This window comes from Leucoraja erinacea, chromosome 7 (assembly GCF_028641065.1).
Source record: "Leucoraja erinacea ecotype New England chromosome 7, Leri_hhj_1, whole genome shotgun sequence".
Taxonomy (NCBI): domain Eukaryota; kingdom Metazoa; phylum Chordata; class Chondrichthyes; order Rajiformes; family Rajidae; genus Leucoraja; species Leucoraja erinaceus.
In genome coordinates this window covers 5,331,829-5,350,366 of record NC_073383.1, presented here as the reverse complement: position 1 = coordinate 5,350,366, position 18,538 = coordinate 5,331,829, and the positions used below count along the sequence as shown (strand labels likewise).

Below are 18,538 nucleotides of genomic sequence, written 5' to 3'. Positions count from 1 at the left end.
CTCTGGCAACCACCTGCAACCTCCGGGGACCACACGGGAACCTTGGGTGGGGAGCAAAGTCTCCAGAGGTTTCCGTTCAGGTTTCCTAAGTGGGACAGGGGCATTAAGCTATGCTCTCTGGTATTTGATATTTCCATGCTGGAAAAAGTACTATCAACACTATTTGTGACTTTCATAATTTTATATATTTCTATCAGGCCTCCTCTCAGCCTCCGGTTTCCAGAGGAAACAAACCAAGTTGCCCAACCTCTTTCTAATGCTCATACTCGGTGCCAGACGACATCCTAGTGAATATCCTCCCCAAACCCTCCATTTCCTTCCTGCGATGCTGCAACTAAAATAGCACACAACATTCAAAATGTAGCCCAACCAAAGTTTTAATAAGCCGCGACATTATATTTTTATTCTCATACTCCGACCAAAAGGAAGCACCAACAAGAACCTCGACCCACTACAGTTTGCCTACCGCCACAACAGGTCAACAGAGGATGAGATCTCACTGGCTCTCCACTCTGCTCTGGATCACTTGGACAATAAAAACACATACTTCAGGCTGTTGTTTATAGACCACAGCTCGGCGTTCAATACTATTATCCCCTCCAAGCTGGTTATCAAACTCACGGAACTGGGTCTCTGCGCATCCCTCTGCAACTGGATCCTCGACTTCCTCATCCACAGACCACAGTCTGTTCGAATTGGCAGAAACACTTCTTCAATAACCATCAGTACAGGAGCACCTCAAGGGTGTGTGCTCAGCTCCCTGCTCTGCTCTATACTCATGGCTGTGTAGACAGACACAGTGCAAGCTCCATCATTAAGTTCGCCGACGGCACCACTGTTGTTGGACGAATTACAGATGGTGATGAGTCAGAGTATAGAAGTGAGATCATTCGATTGACCAAATGGTGCCAGCACAACAACCTGGCTCTCAATATCAGTAAAACCTAGGAACTGATTGTGGACTTTGGAAGAGGAAGGATGAGGACCCACAATCCTGTTTATGTCGATGGTGGAGAGATACCTGGGTCGTACTTATTTCCGAAGATCTTTCCTGGACCCAGCACACTGATGCAATTATAAAGAAAGCACATCAAAGCCACTACTTCCTGAGAAGATTACGGAGATTTGGTATGTCAGAGGCCTCTCTTGAACATCTACAGGTGTACAATAGAGAGTACATTGACTGGTTGCATCACGGCCTGGTTCAGCAACTTGAACGCCCAGGAGTGAAGAAGACTGCAAAAAGTGATGAACATTGCCCAGTCCATCATCGGCTCTGACCTCCCCACCATCAAAGTGATTTACTGGAATCACTGCCTCAAAAAGGAAGCCAGCATCATCAGAGAGCCACACCACCATGATCACACTCTCATTTCACCCCTTCCATCGGGAAGATGGTACAGGAGCCGGAAAACTGCAAGTCCAGGTTCAGGAACAGCTGCTTCCCTACAGCCATTCGGCTATTAAACACGACGACCCCAAATAAGCTCTGAACTACAATACAATAACTACTGTTATTATTGGACTATTATTGTTTGTTTTTTGTGTGTATGTGTGTGTGTGCGTGTATATATATGATCGATATATATACTGCATTTGTGAGCTTACTAAATGCAAAGGGACTGGCAGGCAAAGGAAGACCTCCACAGCTGATGACAGGAGAATTCTCTCTATAATAAAGAAAAATCCCCAAACACCTGCCCTCCATAATGTTTGGGACAAACTCATCATTTATTTATTTGCCCCCGTACTCCACAATTTGAGATTTGTAATAGAAAAAAAATCACATGCGGTTAAAGTGTACATTGTCACATTTTATTAAAGGGTATTTTTATACATTTTGGGTTCACCATGTAGAAATTACAGCTGTGTTTGTACATAGTCCCCCCATTGCGGGGCACCACAATGTTTGGGACACGTGGCTTCATAGGCGTTTGTAATTGCTCAGGTGTGTTTAATTGCCTCCTTAATGCGGGTACAAGAGGGCTCTCAGCACCTAGTCTCTTCTCCAGTCTTTCCATCACCTTTGGGAACTTTTATTGCTGTTTATCAAAATGAGGACCAAAGTTGTGCCCATGAAAGTCAAAGAAGCCATTATGAAGATGAGAAACAAGAATAAAACTGTTAGAGACATCAGCCAAACCTTAGACTTACCAAAATCAACTGTTTGGAACATCATTGAGAAGAAAGAGAGCACTTGTGAGCTTACTTACCTCCACAGCTGATGACAGGAGAATTCTCTCTATAATAAAGAAAAATCCCCAAACACCTGTCCAACAGATCAGAAACACACTTCAGGTGTGGATTAGTCAATGACCACTGTCCGCAGAAGACTTCATGAACAGAAATACAGAGGCTACATTGCAAGATGCAAGCCACTGGTTAGCCACAAAAATAGGATGACCATGTTACAGTTTGCCAAGAAGTACTTAAAAGAGAAACGACAGTGCTGGAAAAAGGTCTTGTGGACAGATGAGATGAAGATTAATTTATATCAGTGTGTGGCAAGAACAAAGTATGGAAGAGAGAAGGAACTGCCCAAGATCCAAAGCATACCACCTCATCTGTGAAACACAGTGGTGGGGGTGTTATGGCCTGGGCATGCATGGTTGCTGAAGGAACTGGCTCACTTATCTTCATTGATGATACAACTGTTGATGGTAGTAGCATAATAAATTCTGTAGTGCATAGACACATCCTACCTGCTCAAGTTCAAACAAATGCCTCAAAAATCTGTGGCCAGCGGTTCATTCTCCAGCAAGACAATGATCCAATGAACAAGACAAAGGACTTGTACTTCCGGTGGCGCTGGTGCCACATCTTCCACATCTCCCCCCATATCTGCCTTCCGCAAAGACCGCTCCCTCCATAACTCCCTTGTCAATTCTTCCCTTCCCTCTCGATCCACCCCACGGTGCGGGGGATACTTTCCCGCTTGCAGGACCGCACTATTATGCAACACTCGTCCCCACCCCCCCCCCCTCGACCCCCACAAGGACCCACCTGCATTGGCGTTTCCTGCCGGTGCGACAGAGCTTTACGGCGGGACAGCGCTGGAACAACCTCATCTATTGCGTCCGCTGCTCTGGAGATGTTCAGGACCTGCTGCCGATATCATGGAGAGACCATTGCAGAGCTTGGGCGATCGTTTTTCGCGCGCTGACTAACAACGCTGGGTCCCTGCGACTCTGCCCGGCCAAGCTGATCTCCCGAGCTGCAGACTCCGCAGCTTCAACTCCCCCTCCCATCTCCGTCTCCGGGCCGCTGAGGAGGAGGATGCTTACCGTCGGGGATCAGCGAGCGGCGCACCACCAGAAATTGTGAGGGCCTGAACATCGGGCCCGTTTGGGGGCGACTCCGGCGGGTGCTCGGATCCCCGACCCAATTTGGACACGTCCTTGCTGTCTGGCTCCCCTTGGTGCCTTCCCCTGCTGGGTGCTCCCATGTTATGTTGCCTTCTGGCTTTCTGTGTTTGTGCTTTTATTAAATTTTTAATTCAATTTCAATTTTATTTATTTTTTTTAATATGTTTTATTATTTATTTATTATTTATTTTTATTATTTTTCTTGTGATTTTTTTTTTTTTAATTATATTTCCTGTACGGGAAATTCATTTTGTTGTCTCAAAGTTAGGCAACGACAATAAAATTTGAATACAAAAATACAAAAAAAAAGAATACAAAATCCCAAACGTACTGCTAAAGCAACAAAGGAGTTCTGCAAAGTTAAAAAATGGTCAATCCTTGAGTGACCAAGTATATCACCTGATCTGAACCCAATTGAGCATGACTTTTATATGCTGAAGAGAAAACGGAAGCGGATTAGCCCCCAATATCAGCATGCTAAAGATGGCTGCAATACAGGCCTGGCAGAGCATAGCCAGAGAAGACACCCAGCAACTGGTGATGTCCATGAATCGCTGACTTCAAGCAGTCATTGCATGCAAAGGATATGCAACAATATACTAAACATGACTACTTTAATTTACATGCCATTGCTATGTCCCAGACATTACAGTGCCCTGAAATGGGTGGACTATGTATAAACATTGCTGTAATTTCTACATGGTGAAACCAAAATGTATAAAAATGGCCTTTATTACAATCTGACAATGTGCACTTTAACCACATGTGAAAAAAATCTATAGCAAATATCAAATTGTGGAGTATTGAAACAAATAAATAAATGATGGGTCTTTGTCCCTAACATTATGGAGGGCACTTTATGTGTAATTGTGAGTATGTGTGTATTTATACACACAACCTTTTTTTTAATCACGTTTATTACATTATTTACAGTGTTTACATATTCTGTTGTGCTGCTGCAAGTAAGAATTTCATTGTTCTCTCTGGGACAGACGACAATAAAACAGTCTTGACTCTTTACCAGTCTATCTACTTATGTTGTGTATTTTAGGGAGCTATGGGTTTGCACCCCGAGATTCCTCTGTTAATGAATGCTACCATTACTATATTCTTTCCTCACTCATTTGACCTCTCAAAGTGCACATTCGTCCTAATTAAACTCATTTTGTCATTTCTCTGCCCATGTCTGCAACTTATCTACTGTGTATATACATCCTGCTGTTTGACTGTTGTTATACATCTAGTTTTTTTTCAAACACATTGCTGTATTTTGCAAATAAAATAAGAATGGAATCTGGTGCATGGGTTTGTCTTTAATTGTAATTTTGCCATAAAAAGTGGGTTATCCCAATTTTGGGATTTATTTTCTGTGTGCACAGTACCATAAACCTGAGCTACCCTGCAAAATAGATATCTCCTCCCTACTTCCCAAATAACATGATCCAGAAAATTACGTCTTGAGGAAGGACTGCCTACTTTGTTTGTCAGCCTGACTAATCACCGAGCTCCCACTTGGAGAAGTTTCTTGTAACGCCAGAAGAAATATATGCCACAGCTACAGGACCTTTCAGCGCACAGCTCCACATGAACAAGAGAAGAAGATTGCAGGTAACGTTCACAGCTTTTATTTGTTTAATGTGTAACTAAAGTTAAGATTTTCACCGTTACTTAGTCTCACTGACAGCCTTAACATTCCACTCAGATAGGTGGAACCACCCTACTGTTTTTTTAGTACATAAATAAGCAGACTCAATTTAAATCACTGTGTTTACTAACTGTTGCTGCTTTATGAGAAGAATGAATTCCTGATTTTCTGCAGCACACTGCCTGTTTGAAGCATATTTAATTCCAGCCGGTCAGAAACTACTACGAATAAACTGCAGGTTAGTTAGTGAGTGGTAAAGGCAAGGCTTATTTTCTTTCCCCCTCATCTGTGACTCATTTTGAGTCCGATTCTGTAAGTTTTGCTATCTTATTCAAATGACCCTTTTCTGATGTAAATCTTTTAAAAGTTGTGTTAGTATGTTATTCAACTGGGGAAGTTTTCATGGCATTTTAAAAAGTGCTTGCTACTTACCAACATGGGTCAGGGTTTCTCACTCAAATACTTAAAACCAGCTGTTGCAGAGTCTTTAATTCTCCCTGTTCTCAAGGTTACACACAGGACTGTAAATCCGCAGTCGATATCTGGTCTTCGAGTTTCTCACTCACATACCTGTACTTCGTGTCAAAAGCTTGCTGGCAGGTTTTTTTTTTAAACATGGGTGAAGCCAGGAAAATGGCAATTACACTGCTGCCTGTGCCAAAGCACAATATTAGCATGGAGATATTTTCAAGCAAGGCATTTTGGACTTTGGTCAGGATCAAGATCCTGGCAGATTTGCTTCCCCCCACTCCCTGCCTAATTCAGTGGTTGCTTGGGACGTGCAGCATTCCAGCCATTTAAACCAACCAAAAGAAGTTTTGAAACTTTATAGTCTCAAAGGAACAGTGCCATTATGGGCACTGCATTTACCAGTTGAGCCACTGGACGCATCACTTCAGTTTTCACACTGCAAGGAATGGCACAAAATGTTTAGCACAGAAACAGAATGCAGAACAGGAATCTCTGACATTTGCTTCTTTCCCTGTCAGCATATGACTCTATTTCTTTCTCTGTCACTTGTTTGTCTAGCTGCCCCTTTATTTAGCTGCATCATTTATTGCCTCAACAATTCCATGTTCGTGAGTTGCAATGTACTATCTGTCATAGAGTCATGCAGAACGGAAACAGGCCCTTCGGCCCATTTTGTCCATGCTGGCCAAGATGCCCCATCTCAGCTGGTCCCACTTGCCCGTGTTCAACGCATTTCCCTCTGAACCTTATCTATACATGGTGATACCCGTGAAAGTGTCTGGCAGCTTGTTCCATATATCCACGAGCCTTAGATCCTGGTTGGCCTTTGTCCAACCATTTGCCAATCAACCCCACCCCCTCCCGCCCCACACATGTATCTCCCTATCACTTGTCAAGCTTTGTCCTGCCCCTACCTCTCTTAAAGCTTTCTCCCCACTTCTACAAACAGTTGGAAGAAGGGTTCTGACCCAAAACATCAACTGCCCTGTTGCCTCCACAGATGCTGTCGCCTGACCCTCTGAATTCCCACAGCAGTTTGGTTTTTGAACTGGAATAACATCTTGCTATTTCCAATCAAGCGAAAGGGGAATTAAAGGACGTTCTTTTAGGAAGGAGATGAGAAATGTCTTTAGACAGAGGGTGGTGAATCTGTGGAATTCTTTGCCACAGAGGCTGTAGAGGCCAATTCAGTGGATATTTTTAAGGCAGAGAGATAGATAGATTATTGATTAGTACAAGTGTCACAGGTTACTATTTCCAATCAAGCGAAAGGGGAGCAACTGGAGGAACTGGGAAGGGAAGTGGACAGTTGATGTTTCAAGTCATGACCCTACATCCATAGATAGAGTCATAGAGTGATACAGTGTGGAAACAGGCCCTTTGGCCCAACACGCCCACACCGGCCAACATGTATGTCCCAGCTACCCTAGTCCCACCTGCCTGCACTTGGTCCATAACCCTCCAGACAGAGAGAATACAGGGGAAGTAATCAGTGCGAGAGATGCAGGAGAAACGAGGCAACAACTAGCAAGCAGTAGGTGGATACAGGTGAGGAAGAGATGGAGGCATGTAACAGTCACGTCAGGGAGGTAGTGATGGAGAACCAAAAACTGCACTCTCTGAAATCTGTTAGGAAACTAAAGTGAAGAGTGCAATTGAGGGACGGAAGGTGATAGAGGGGAACAACACAGGGAGGGGAGGATTGAGTAGTAGGGGGCAAGAGGTTCCTGTGGGAGGAGTGTGTGGAGGAAGGATAAAAAAGAAAGGTTGCCAGGGACCGGGGGTCGGGTTATGCAGGATGAATAGGGTGAGAGAGAGGACCGGGGTAGACAGTAAGACAGAGAAAGGGTCAGAAGGATCACGGGTTATCTGAAAGTGGAGAATTCGATATTTATGTTGTTGTGTTGTAGATGACTCAGGCACAATGTCAGTGTGGGAATTGGAAGGGGAATTGAAATGGCTGGCAACCAGGAAATCCCGATGAATCCACCAGTGAGAGTGCAGGTGCCATAACCCCCAGCTCCATATCACCACACTGTTGTTCCCATCTGCCACCACCATTCTATCCTATTCTTCACTCTCCGATCCTATCAGATTTTAGAATCTGCATCCATTTGTGTAGGACGGAACTGCAGATGCTGGTTCAAACCGAAGATAGACATAAAGTGCTGGAGTAACTCAGCGGGACAGGCAGCATTTCTGGAGAGAAGGAATGGGTGACGTTTTGGGTTGAGACCAAGAGGGTTGTTTTCCACTTATCACCTCCGAGCCTCGGTTGCAGTTCCACCCTATCTTCACACTTCTGACAGTTATCTGCAACTCAACCCCTCCTCAGCTGTATCCAGCTATCACTGGCTAATTCTTGCCCTTCCCATCCCCCAACCTTTTTACTGTCTATGTGTTTAAGAAGGAACTGCAGATGCTGGAAAATCAAAGGTACACAAAAATGCTGGAGAAACTCAGCGGGTGCAGCAGCATCTATGGAACGAAGGAAATAGGCAACGTCTCGGGCCGAAACGTTGCCTATTTCCTTTGCTCCATGGATGCTGCTGCACCCGCTGAGTTTCTCCAGCATTTTTGTGTACCTTTTTACTGTTTACTTCCCTTCTACACTTTCAGTCACAGATTCCAGATATTAAGCACATTGTTTATGACACAGCCACGGGAAAGAAAGTTTGGGCTATTTTATGTTTAACAAACCCAATGCAAACCATCATATGCTAGGACAAGGTGGGCAATCAAAACCCAAACCTACTTCACAGACTGGCAGATATTCATCTAGTTTAGTTTAATTTATTTTAGAGATACAGTGCGGAAACTTCAGCCCACCGAGTCCGCACCGAGTCCCCACAGACTAACGCTCTCCTGCACACACCGGAGACAATTTACATCCACACTATACTAATAATCCTACAAACCTGCATGTCTTTGGAGTGTGGGAGGAAACCGAAGATCTCGGAGAAAACCCACACGGTCACGGGTAGAACGTACAAACACCGTACAGACAGCACCCGTAGCCAGGATTGACGCCAGGTCTCTAGCGCTATAAGCGCTGTAAGGCAGCAACTACTTTTTTAATCTAAAAAACATACTACATTCTGCCTTGCACCTGCATGTCCAATACACCCCACAGGAATAAAACAAATCTATCATATTGAACATCCGTTCATGTAGCACAAATTTTATATTGAAACTTTTGCAATAATACACTGTAAAAAGCTTTTGCAGAAATCTCCATGGGTACATTTAATTGGCTATAACTTCCAATAGATTTTTCACCTTGAAAGATCAGCCGTCAACACTATGCGGTGAGATTTCTAAGATCAAATTTCTCTGACATCGCTGTTTATCAACATCGCTCACTATGTGTGTGACCGATAGATTTATTTCTTCCCCAGAAAACTATTAAAGAGGTAAGTTGCATATATATTTACATCACTCAGTTGCATGTATAATGGCAAGCCGCCAAGACTGCAGTGTTGTTAATGCATTTTTAGTCTTGTTCCAATTTGTGTCTATTATTTTAATCTTTCTTGGGATTTCACTGTTGCCAGGAGTTTGGACCTATTTATAATTTATTTTTGCCTAAAGAGTGCATAGAAAGCTATTTGATGCACCTGTGAAGTTGATACATAGATCCCTGGTTCCAAACTGCAACCAGGGGACATTTTAGTTGAGTTTCATTTAGATACAGTGCGGAAACAGGCTCTTTAGCCCACCAAGTCCGCACCGACCATTAACACTATCCCACACACACTTAGGGCAATTTACACTTATCCAAAGCCATTTGACCTACAAACCTGTACGTCTTTGGAGTGTGGGAGAAAACCAAAGATCTCAGAGAAAACCCACGCATGTCACGGGGAGAACGTGCAAACTCCGTACAAACAGCACCCATATTCGGGATCAAATCCGGGTCTCTGGCACTGAAAGCGCTATAAGGCGGCAACTCTACCACTGCGCCACTTTGCCGCTCCCATTTCTCCCTATATTTTCAATATTGCGTCCCCTACGAGTAGTGTACACTTCAATGTCACCTGTGATTTTTCTGAACTGCCAGAAAATAAACATCAAGCCCATTCAATGTTGAATAATGTAAAAACTGATCATTCCAGTAACCGGACTTATGAACCTTTTCACGAGTTCACAAGTTATAGGAATAGAATTAGGCCATTTGGCCCATGGAGTCCACTCCGCCATTCGATCATGGCTGATCTCTGCCTCATAATCACATTTTCCTGCCTTCTCCCCGTAACACTTGACACCCGTTCTAATCAAGAATCTGTCTACCTCTGCCTTAAAAATTTCCACTGACTTGGCCTCCACAGCCCTCTGTGGCAATGAGTTCCACACTCCCTCTACAGCAAATATATCTTTGCCGTATATCTGTTGTGAAATCATCAATACCTTATCTGATTGTAATAGGACATACTGAAATCATTTTCAATAATCCATCTGCCTAAAAAATCACATGGCAGCTTCCAGTGGCCACAATACAGGATCACACAGGTCCCTTTGAACATCAACATTTTCCAATTTCTTATCATTTATAAGATATTATAAAAAGCTTTATTTCAGACACAGGTCCATATAACACATCATACAGTATAAGGAGATACAAAAAATACATTAAAAATTGCATATTAGCCTATAAGATATACAAGCTATTGTACCAATGCCATCTTAGCCTAGAAGTGAATCTATAGCAGCTTTACAGAGGGCTGACTAGGGCTTCAATTATGTGGTTCTCTGACTTGTCCAGGCGACACATAAAACTAAACATATTAGCATTTCAGATTTTAATAAGTGGATTAGTGCGGGGCAAGTTTTTACACAGAGCTGTTGAGTTCCTGGAGCATGCTGCCAGGTGTGGTGGTGGAGGCAGATATGATAGTGGCATTTAACATGTTTTTAGATGGGTATTAGACAAGTATAAACAGATATTTAGGCTTTTAGGTTAGATAGATAGGTAGACATGCACGGAATGGAGCGATATTGATCTGATGCAGGCACATAAGATTAATGAACTTGGCATCATGTTTGGCACAGACATTGTGGGCAGAAAGGGCTGTTGTTGTTTATCACTGTTCTATGATTGCCTTATAATCTTCTGTCCATGGAATAGTACCTGAAATTTTACATTCTATGCCCCAAGCTCTTTGGCTTCACAAAATGAATTATCTAGCGCCGTGATGCCATCTAGATCGTTAATTTATTTCACAAATAACAAGGATCTTAACATTACCCTAGCAATCCACCATTGGTCACTGACTTTCAATCAGAAAAAACATCCTTCCGTCAGCAACTTCTGTCTCCTTTCCCCAAGCCAACTTTGGATTTAACTAGCCAGCCTGCCTTAGGTCATAAGATCATAAGGTCACAAGTGATAGGAGCAGAATAAGGTCCATCAAATCTACTCTGCCATTCAGTCATGGCTGATCTATCTCTCCCTCCCAACCCCATTCTCCTGCCTTCTCCCCATAAGCCCTGACACCCGTACTAAACAAGAAATCAACAACTAATCAATAAATCCCATGTCCATTAACCTTAACTTGTACTGAGAAAGATACCAATTCCTTGTTATTCTTAAGTATATGGGAAACAGACCCCAGCATGCTGTGTTTAACTTGGGGGCAAATGTTGAGCATAATTGTGAGGTGAGGCATTTTGGAAGGTCAAAGATAAGAGACCTACATAGCAGTAACTGGCAGTTCCTTTAGAAGCATAGAGAAATCTTAGGGTGTGTCCAAAGCTCCCTAAAAATGGCAACAGTGGATAGGTTGGAAAAGAAGGCATACGGCATGCTTGCCTTTAACAAAATATGCATGAATTTGGATGGACAAGGGCTGATTAGGGATAGCCAGCAAGGTTTTGTACGTGGGAGGTCGTGTCTCATGAATCTGATTGAGTTTTTTGAAGGTATGACCAAGAAGGTTGATGAGGGCAGAGCTGTAGACGTATATATATGGATTTCAGCAAGGCATCCGACAAGATTCCGCATGCTAGGCTGCTGGAACGTTAGATCGCATGGGATTCAATGAGAGATAGCTGAATTGGATAGAAAATTCATGGAATTCATGGAAGGAAACAGAGGGTGATGGTGGAAGGTTGCTTTTCGGACTGGAGGCCTGAGACTCGTGGTGTGCCTCAGGGTTCGGTGTTGGGTCCATTGTTGTTTGTCATCTACATCAATGATTTGGATGACAATGTACATGGTGTGATTAGCAAGTTTACAGACAATACAAAAAATGAGTGGTGTTATAGATGGTGAAAATGTTTGTCAAAAATTGCAGCAGAATCTTGATCGGTTGGGCAGGTCGACTGAATAAATGGTTGATGGGATTTAATACAGAAATGTGAGGTGCAGCATTTTGGGAAGTCTAACATGGACAGGACCTACACAGTGAATGGTAGGGCTCTAGGGAGTGTTGTAGAGCAGAGGGATCTAGGAGCGCAGGTATTGGGTAGATTGGGTGGTCAAAAAATGCTTTCAGCACATTGCCCATCATCAGTCAGAGTATTGAATATAGAAGTTGGGAGGTCATGTTGCAGTTATATAAGACGTTGGTAAGGCCACATTTAGAGTGTTGTGGTCCGTTTTGGGCACCATGTTATTGGAAAGATGTTGTGAAGCTGGAAAGTGTGCAGAGAAGATTTACAAGGATGCTGCCAGGACTTGAGGGCCTGAGCTGCAAAGAAAGGCTGAGCAGGCTAGGCCTCTATTCCTTGGAGCACAGCAGGATGATCTTATAGAGGTGTACAAAATCATGAGAGGAATAGTTTCTTGCCCAGAATAGGGGTACAAAGAACCAGAGGACAAAGGTGAGGAGGGAAAGATTTAATGGGAAGCTATCTTTTTTTTACACAGAGGATGGTGGGTGTATGGAACGAGTTGCTGGAGGAGGTAGTTGAAGCAGGTAGCATCACAACGAGTAAGCAACATTTAGACAGGTACATGGATCGGAACTGTTTTGAGGGACATGGGCCAAGTGCTGGCAGGTGGGACTGGTGTAGATGTGACATGTTGGTTGGCTTTGGAAAATTGGGCCTGTTCTCACGCTGTATGACTCTGATTATGAGGGCCATAGATACACTGTCAGAATCTTTTTTTCCAGGATGGAAATATCACAAGCTAGAAGGCACAGCTTAGAAACATAAAAAATAGGTGCAGGAGGAGGCCATTCGGACCTTCGAGCCCACACCGCCATTCATTGTGAATCATGGCTGATCGTCCCCTATCAATAACCCGTGCCTGCCTTCTCCCCATTTCCCTTGACTCCACTAGCCCCTAGAGCTCTATCTAACTCTCTCTTAAATCCATCCAGTGATTTGGCCTCCACTGCCCTCTGTAGCCGGGAATTCCATAAATTCACAACGCTCTGGGTGAAAAAGTTTTTTCTTACCTCAATCTTAAATGACCTCCCCTTTATTCTAAAACTGTGGCCCCTGGTTCTGGATTCGCACAACATTGGGAACATTTTTCCTGCATTAGCTTGTCCATTCCTTTTATAATTTTATTTGTTTCTATAAGATCCTTCTAAACTCCAGTGAATACAAGTCTAGTCTTTTCAATCTTTCCTCATATGACAGTCTCACCAACCCAGGGATCAATCTCGTGAACCTACACTGCACTGTCTCAATCACAAGGATGTCCTTCCTCAAATTAGGAGACCAAAACTGTACACAATACTCCAGATGTGGTCTCACCAGAGCCCCATACAACTGCAGAAGAACCTCTTTACTCAGAAAAAGAAATCCTCTTGTTATGAAGCTTCAATTCAATTCAATTCAATTCAATTCAATTGTCATTTGGACCCCTTGAGGTCCAAACGAAATGCCGTTTCTGCAGCCATACATTACAAACAAAATAGACCCCAGACACAACATAATTTACATTTTACATAAACATCCATCACATCGCTGTGATGGAAGGCCAAAAAAACTTATCTCTCTCCACTGCACTCTCCCCCCCCCCCGATGTCAGAGTCAAAGTCAAAGCCCCCGGCTGGCGATGGCGATTGTCCCGCGGCCATTAAAGCCACGCCGGGTGGTGCAAGGTCGCACACCGGGTCTTGGTGTTGGAGCCCCCGGCGTGCGCTCGCAGAGTCCCGCGGCCATTCCAAGCCGCGCGGGGCGGTGATGTCAGGCCCCGCTCCAGGAGCTCTTCAACCCCACAACTCGGGCGGGAGAAGTCGCCGTTGCAGGAGCCCTGAAAAGCGGCCTCCCTCCAGGGACCCGCGGGCTCCCGGTGCCGCCGTCCGCCAGACCCGCAGTTGCAGCCTCCGAATCTCCGGAGGTCGGGCCGCAGCAGCAGCAGCGCTCCACCACCGCTCCACCCGCTCCGGACTCGGCCAGCTCCGCGACGAGGTGAGTCGGCACCAGAGTCCCCGGTCTTCTCCTGTTGGAGGCCGCTCCACATTGCAGCCCCAACCGTGCAGGGAGAGATTTAAAAGTTACCCCCTCCCTCCCACCCACACACACACCCCCAACAAAAAATAACAAAAACTACATAAAAACATAGACAAAAATAATAAGAAGAGAGGGGCAAAGTTTTAAAGGGAATTTGACAAACCAGGTTTTCTACACAGAGAATGGAAGGTGCCTGAAGCTCTCTGCTAAGGGAAGCAATTATAGCAGATATGATAGCAATATTTAAGACCCAATTGGACAATTAGAAGCACAAGCAGAGATTAGAGGAATGCAGGCAAATAGTCTTAGTTTAGATTGGCATGATGATCGGCACAGATATGGTGGACAAAATGTCCTGTTCCTGTGCTGTAATTTCCTATGTTCTATGGTCACCAAATCAATGTTTAATTGGATAGCATGCAAAACAAAGCTTTTCACTGCACCTCCATACACATGACAATAATAAACCTAAAAATCGGCATAAGAACTGTGATAACATTGTATATCTTATTTAAGTTTAAAAAATAATTATCAGAAGAATTCACCGTTGCTACATGTACCGCTGTGAATGCAAACTAGCATCGTGGTCAAGAGGAGACTTCAGATGCGGATGAAACGACAGGAAAACCCGGCTCCTCTCCCCAGCATACCTAGCTGGTTCAATCACTTTTGAACTGTTTCAAAGGGAGATCAGAGACTGCTGTGTTCTTTGTTTCATCGAAGCATGGCTCACCTCTGACACACCTGACCCTGCTCTACAGCCTGAGGGTTTCTCCACTTATCGTATCTATGGGTTTCTCAATCTATCGATGTGTTCTGAAGGCAAAGGTACAGCTGGTGTTGTCTTCTTTTTAGTCAGTGCTTTGTGGTGCGCTGATGTGATGTGATGGTCTTACAAGTCCCACACCATCAGATTCACGAACAGACAATTTCCAACACTCTCAGGTTATGAAACAACCCCTTCAGCCCACCCAGTCCGCACTGACCAGCGATCCCCACACACTGGCACTATGTTATATGTTAGTACCAATTTACAATTTTTATCAAAGCTAATTAACCTGAAAACCTGTACGTCTTTGGAATGTGGGAGAAAATTGGAGCACACGGGTAAAGCCCACATGGTCACGGGTAGAACATACAAACTCTGCACAGCCAGCACCCATAGTCAGGATTTAATCCAGATTTCTGGTGCTGCAATGGGCCTGTCCCACTTACATGACTTTTTCGGGGACTGCCGGCTCCCGTCATAGGTCGTTGCAGGTCGCTGAAAATTTTCAACTTGTTGAAAATCCAGCGGCGACCAGAACAAGGTACGACTCTTTGGGCGACTACTCATGACCATACAGGCTTCACCCAGCGACATGTCATAGAAACATAGAAACATAGAAATTAGGTGCAGGAGTAGGCCATTCGGCCCTTCGAGCCTGCACCGCCATTCAATATGATCATGGCTGATCATCCAACTCAGTATCCCGTACCTGCCTTCTCTCCATACCCCCTGATCCCCTTAGCCACAAGGGCTACATCTAACTCCCTCTTAAATATAGCCAATGAACTGGCCTCAACTACCCTCTGTGGCAGAGAATTCCAGAGATTCACCACTCTCTGTGTGAAAAAAGTTCTTCTCATCTCGGTTTTAAAGGATTTCCCCTTTATCCTTAAGTTGTGACCCCTTGTCCTGGACTTCCCTAACATCGGGAACAATCTTCCTGCATCTAGCCTGTCCAACCCCTTAAGAATTTTGTAAGTTTCTATAAGATCCCCTCTCAATCTTCTAAATTCTAGAGCGTATAAACCAAGTCTATCCAGTCTTTCTTCATAAGACATATAGCCAATGAACTGGCCTCAAGAAACTGTCGCCAGTGTGTCGCCTGTATGGTCGTGAGTCGTCTCCTCAGTCGCCAAAGAGCCATAGCGTCTTTCTGGTCGCCGCTGGATTTTCAACATGGTGAATATTTTCGACGAACTGCTCCGACCTATGACGGATGCCGGCAGTCGCCGAAAAAGTCTCGCGAGTGGGACAGGCCCATTAGGCAGCAACTTTACTGTTGCGCCACCGTGCCACCCTAGTTGTATTTGAGAAATGCTGTTAAATCAGTTAAAGGAAATAGCAGCTAATTCATTGATTTTGAAGGGATGAAATCTGTTGATTTCTCTTTGTTTTACAGTGTTGCATCCTTGAAATTTGATTGCCATGGCAGCTTTTGACTTCACGTCTGTCTTCGATTATTTGAATGAGCAGAATATTACATTAGCAAATCAAACCTGGATCACTTGCATAAATGACTCTGACTGTTTGACCTGGGAGATTCATAATTGTCTACAAGATATCAGTAAGAAGGCCATCCTGCATACGATATCGTTCTTTTACATCCTGATTTTTATCATTGGTTTGGTGGCCAACATCGTTGTGGTGTATGTGAATGTGAAGACAAATCGTTCAAGGCATGAGACACACTTCTACATCCTAAACCTGGCCATTGCAGACTTGTGTGTGGTAATCACCCTTCCTATCTGGGTCACATCTTTCCTCCAGCATGGCATTTGGCCCTTTGGAGAGTTCATGTGCAAATTTGTTCACCTCGTCTTCACTGTCAACCAGTTTGGGGGTATCTTCTTCTTGACATGCATGAGCGTGGACAGATATGTCTCAGTCACGAGGCTCCAAGATTCTATGGACCGAAAGAAAGCGTGGACCCGTAAAGTAATCTGTATGTTGATTTGGATGTTTGCCTTTCTGGTGTCCGTTCCAGATCTAATTTTCTTGAAAGTGAATAGCCACTATGAGGGTCAACCTATCTGTCATCTGTCTTACCCTGAGGAAAACTTCAGACAATGGATGGCGGGGATGGAAATGTTCTGCATCCTGATAGGATTTCTTTTCCCTTTCCTCATTATTGCAGTTTTCTATTTCCTCCTAGCTACAGCCATCCCAATCACAAACGACCCGGAGAGGAAAAATTGCCGGAAGATAATATTTGTCTATGTCATTGTTTTCCTTATCTGCTGGTTTCCTTATCACTCTGTTCTGTTTCTTGATGTTTTGTGGTTCCTAAACCTTTTATCTTTCAGTTGTCAACTAGAAAATTTCATAATAGTTGCTCTAAACATCACTCAGTGTCTATCTTTGGTGCATTGCTGTGTCAATCCTGTCCTCTACAGCTTCATCAACAAAAACTATCGATATGATCTTATGAAAGCTTTTATTGTCAAATACTCTGTCAAATCTGGCATCATGAAACTTAAGGACACAACTGAAACAGAGTGTTGCATACTAGAGTGCCCTTAATGTAACACTCCATTTTAGATCAGATATTTCCTTTCAAAGACTCAACTTCGCTATTATGACAATTCTACTGAATGATTCAATTGTGCAGAAAGATTTGAGATGCTGATTAGATATTTCCAGGAACGCTGGACAAGATTCTAATTGAGGGAGTTTATGAATGCAAATACACTCTTAGCAGATTTTACGCAGCCAATTAAGCTTCAATTTCACAAATAAACCACATGTATTGCGTAGTAGAAACAAGGAACTGCAGCTGCTGGTTAATACACAAAAGGGCACAAAGTGCTGGAGTAATTCAGCAGATTAGGCCGCATCTCTGGAGAACATGGATAGATGATATTTCAAGGTTGAAGGCTCTTCTTCCTTAAATGCAGAAACAAGGAATTGCAGATGCTGGTTAAGGCAGAAAAGGAAGAAACGTCACGCATCCATGTTCTCCTGACCTGGTTCCTGCCTGACCTGCTGAGTTATTCCAGCATTTTGTGTCCTACATGTATTACTAATGTATACAAAGTGTTAGTGTATATTTATGAGTTATACTAAATACAGAACTATACTAATATAATGTATACACTAAAGAGTCCCAAAGATTTGGGCAACTAGCTCCCCCAGAGATGCATATGCAATGGATGCAGAATTTTTTTTTCAAATAATATCTAAATTACATTTGATCCTACAATATAGCTCATATTCATGTACACCTCAACCCATCTTCTGCTAAAATTCCTTCGAACTTTTGAAAAATGTTTTGATATAAAATAAATATGTGATTTTATTTTTAAATGGTCTGAGACAAAGATATAGTTGTTCAGAGGGACCTGGATGTACCTTGTACACAATCATTGCAGGTTTTACAGCTTGCGATTCCAAAGGCAAGCAATGCTGGCCATTATTAAACAAATAAAGACGCCTCAGGGCACTTATATAAAGCCCTTATGTCTTCAGTCTGGTCTCCATGCTCAGGGAAAGATAATCCGACCACAGAAGGAGTACTATGAAGATTCACTAGATTGATTCCTGGCGGAATGGGTAGAAGATATGTGATTATTCCATCAGGGGAGATTAAGCATATCAGAGTCTTCGAGTCATACAGCATGGAAATAAGCTCTTCGGCCCAACTTGCCCATGCTGACCAAGATCCCGCAGCAACACTAGTCCCACCAGCCTGCATTTAGCCCATATTCCTCTAAAGCTTTCCTATCCATGTACCTGTCTAGATGTCATTTTAAATGTATTTCAAATGTTATTAAAGTTCCAAATATCTTTTACATGTTGTTGCATTGGACCTATACCCACAGGAGTTTAGAAGAATAAAAGGTGATCTGATTGAAATGTGCAAAATTATTTTCAATCTTGACA

The 18,538-nt window shown here is 43.5% G+C and overlaps 1 protein-coding gene across 3 annotated transcripts; it reads left to right on the top strand.

The window, feature by feature from the left end:
• Positions 1 to 4,829: 4,829 nt before the first annotated feature.
• On the top strand, positions 4,830 to 18,111 carry LOC129698583 (atypical chemokine receptor 3-like). 3 transcript variants are annotated; one of them, XM_055637679.1, is made up of 3 exons: positions 4,841 to 4,973; positions 8,752 to 8,894; positions 16,059 to 18,111. In XM_055637679.1, the coding sequence occupies exon 3, from the start codon at positions 16,085 to 16,087 to the stop codon at positions 17,177 to 17,179; it is 1,095 nt and encodes a 364-aa protein (XP_055493654.1). In that variant the 5' UTR covers positions 4,841 to 4,973; positions 8,752 to 8,894; positions 16,059 to 16,084; the 3' UTR covers positions 17,180 to 18,111. The 3 variants fall into 3 exon arrangements, with proteins under 3 accessions (XP_055493653.1, XP_055493654.1, XP_055493655.1); XM_055637680.1 differs by lacking the exon at positions 8,752 to 8,894 and adding an exon at positions 12,350 to 12,432 and having other exon boundaries at positions 4,847 to 4,973; XM_055637678.1 differs by lacking the exon at positions 8,752 to 8,894 and having other exon boundaries at positions 4,830 to 4,973.
• The last annotated feature ends 427 nt before the right edge of the window (positions 18,112 to 18,538 follow it).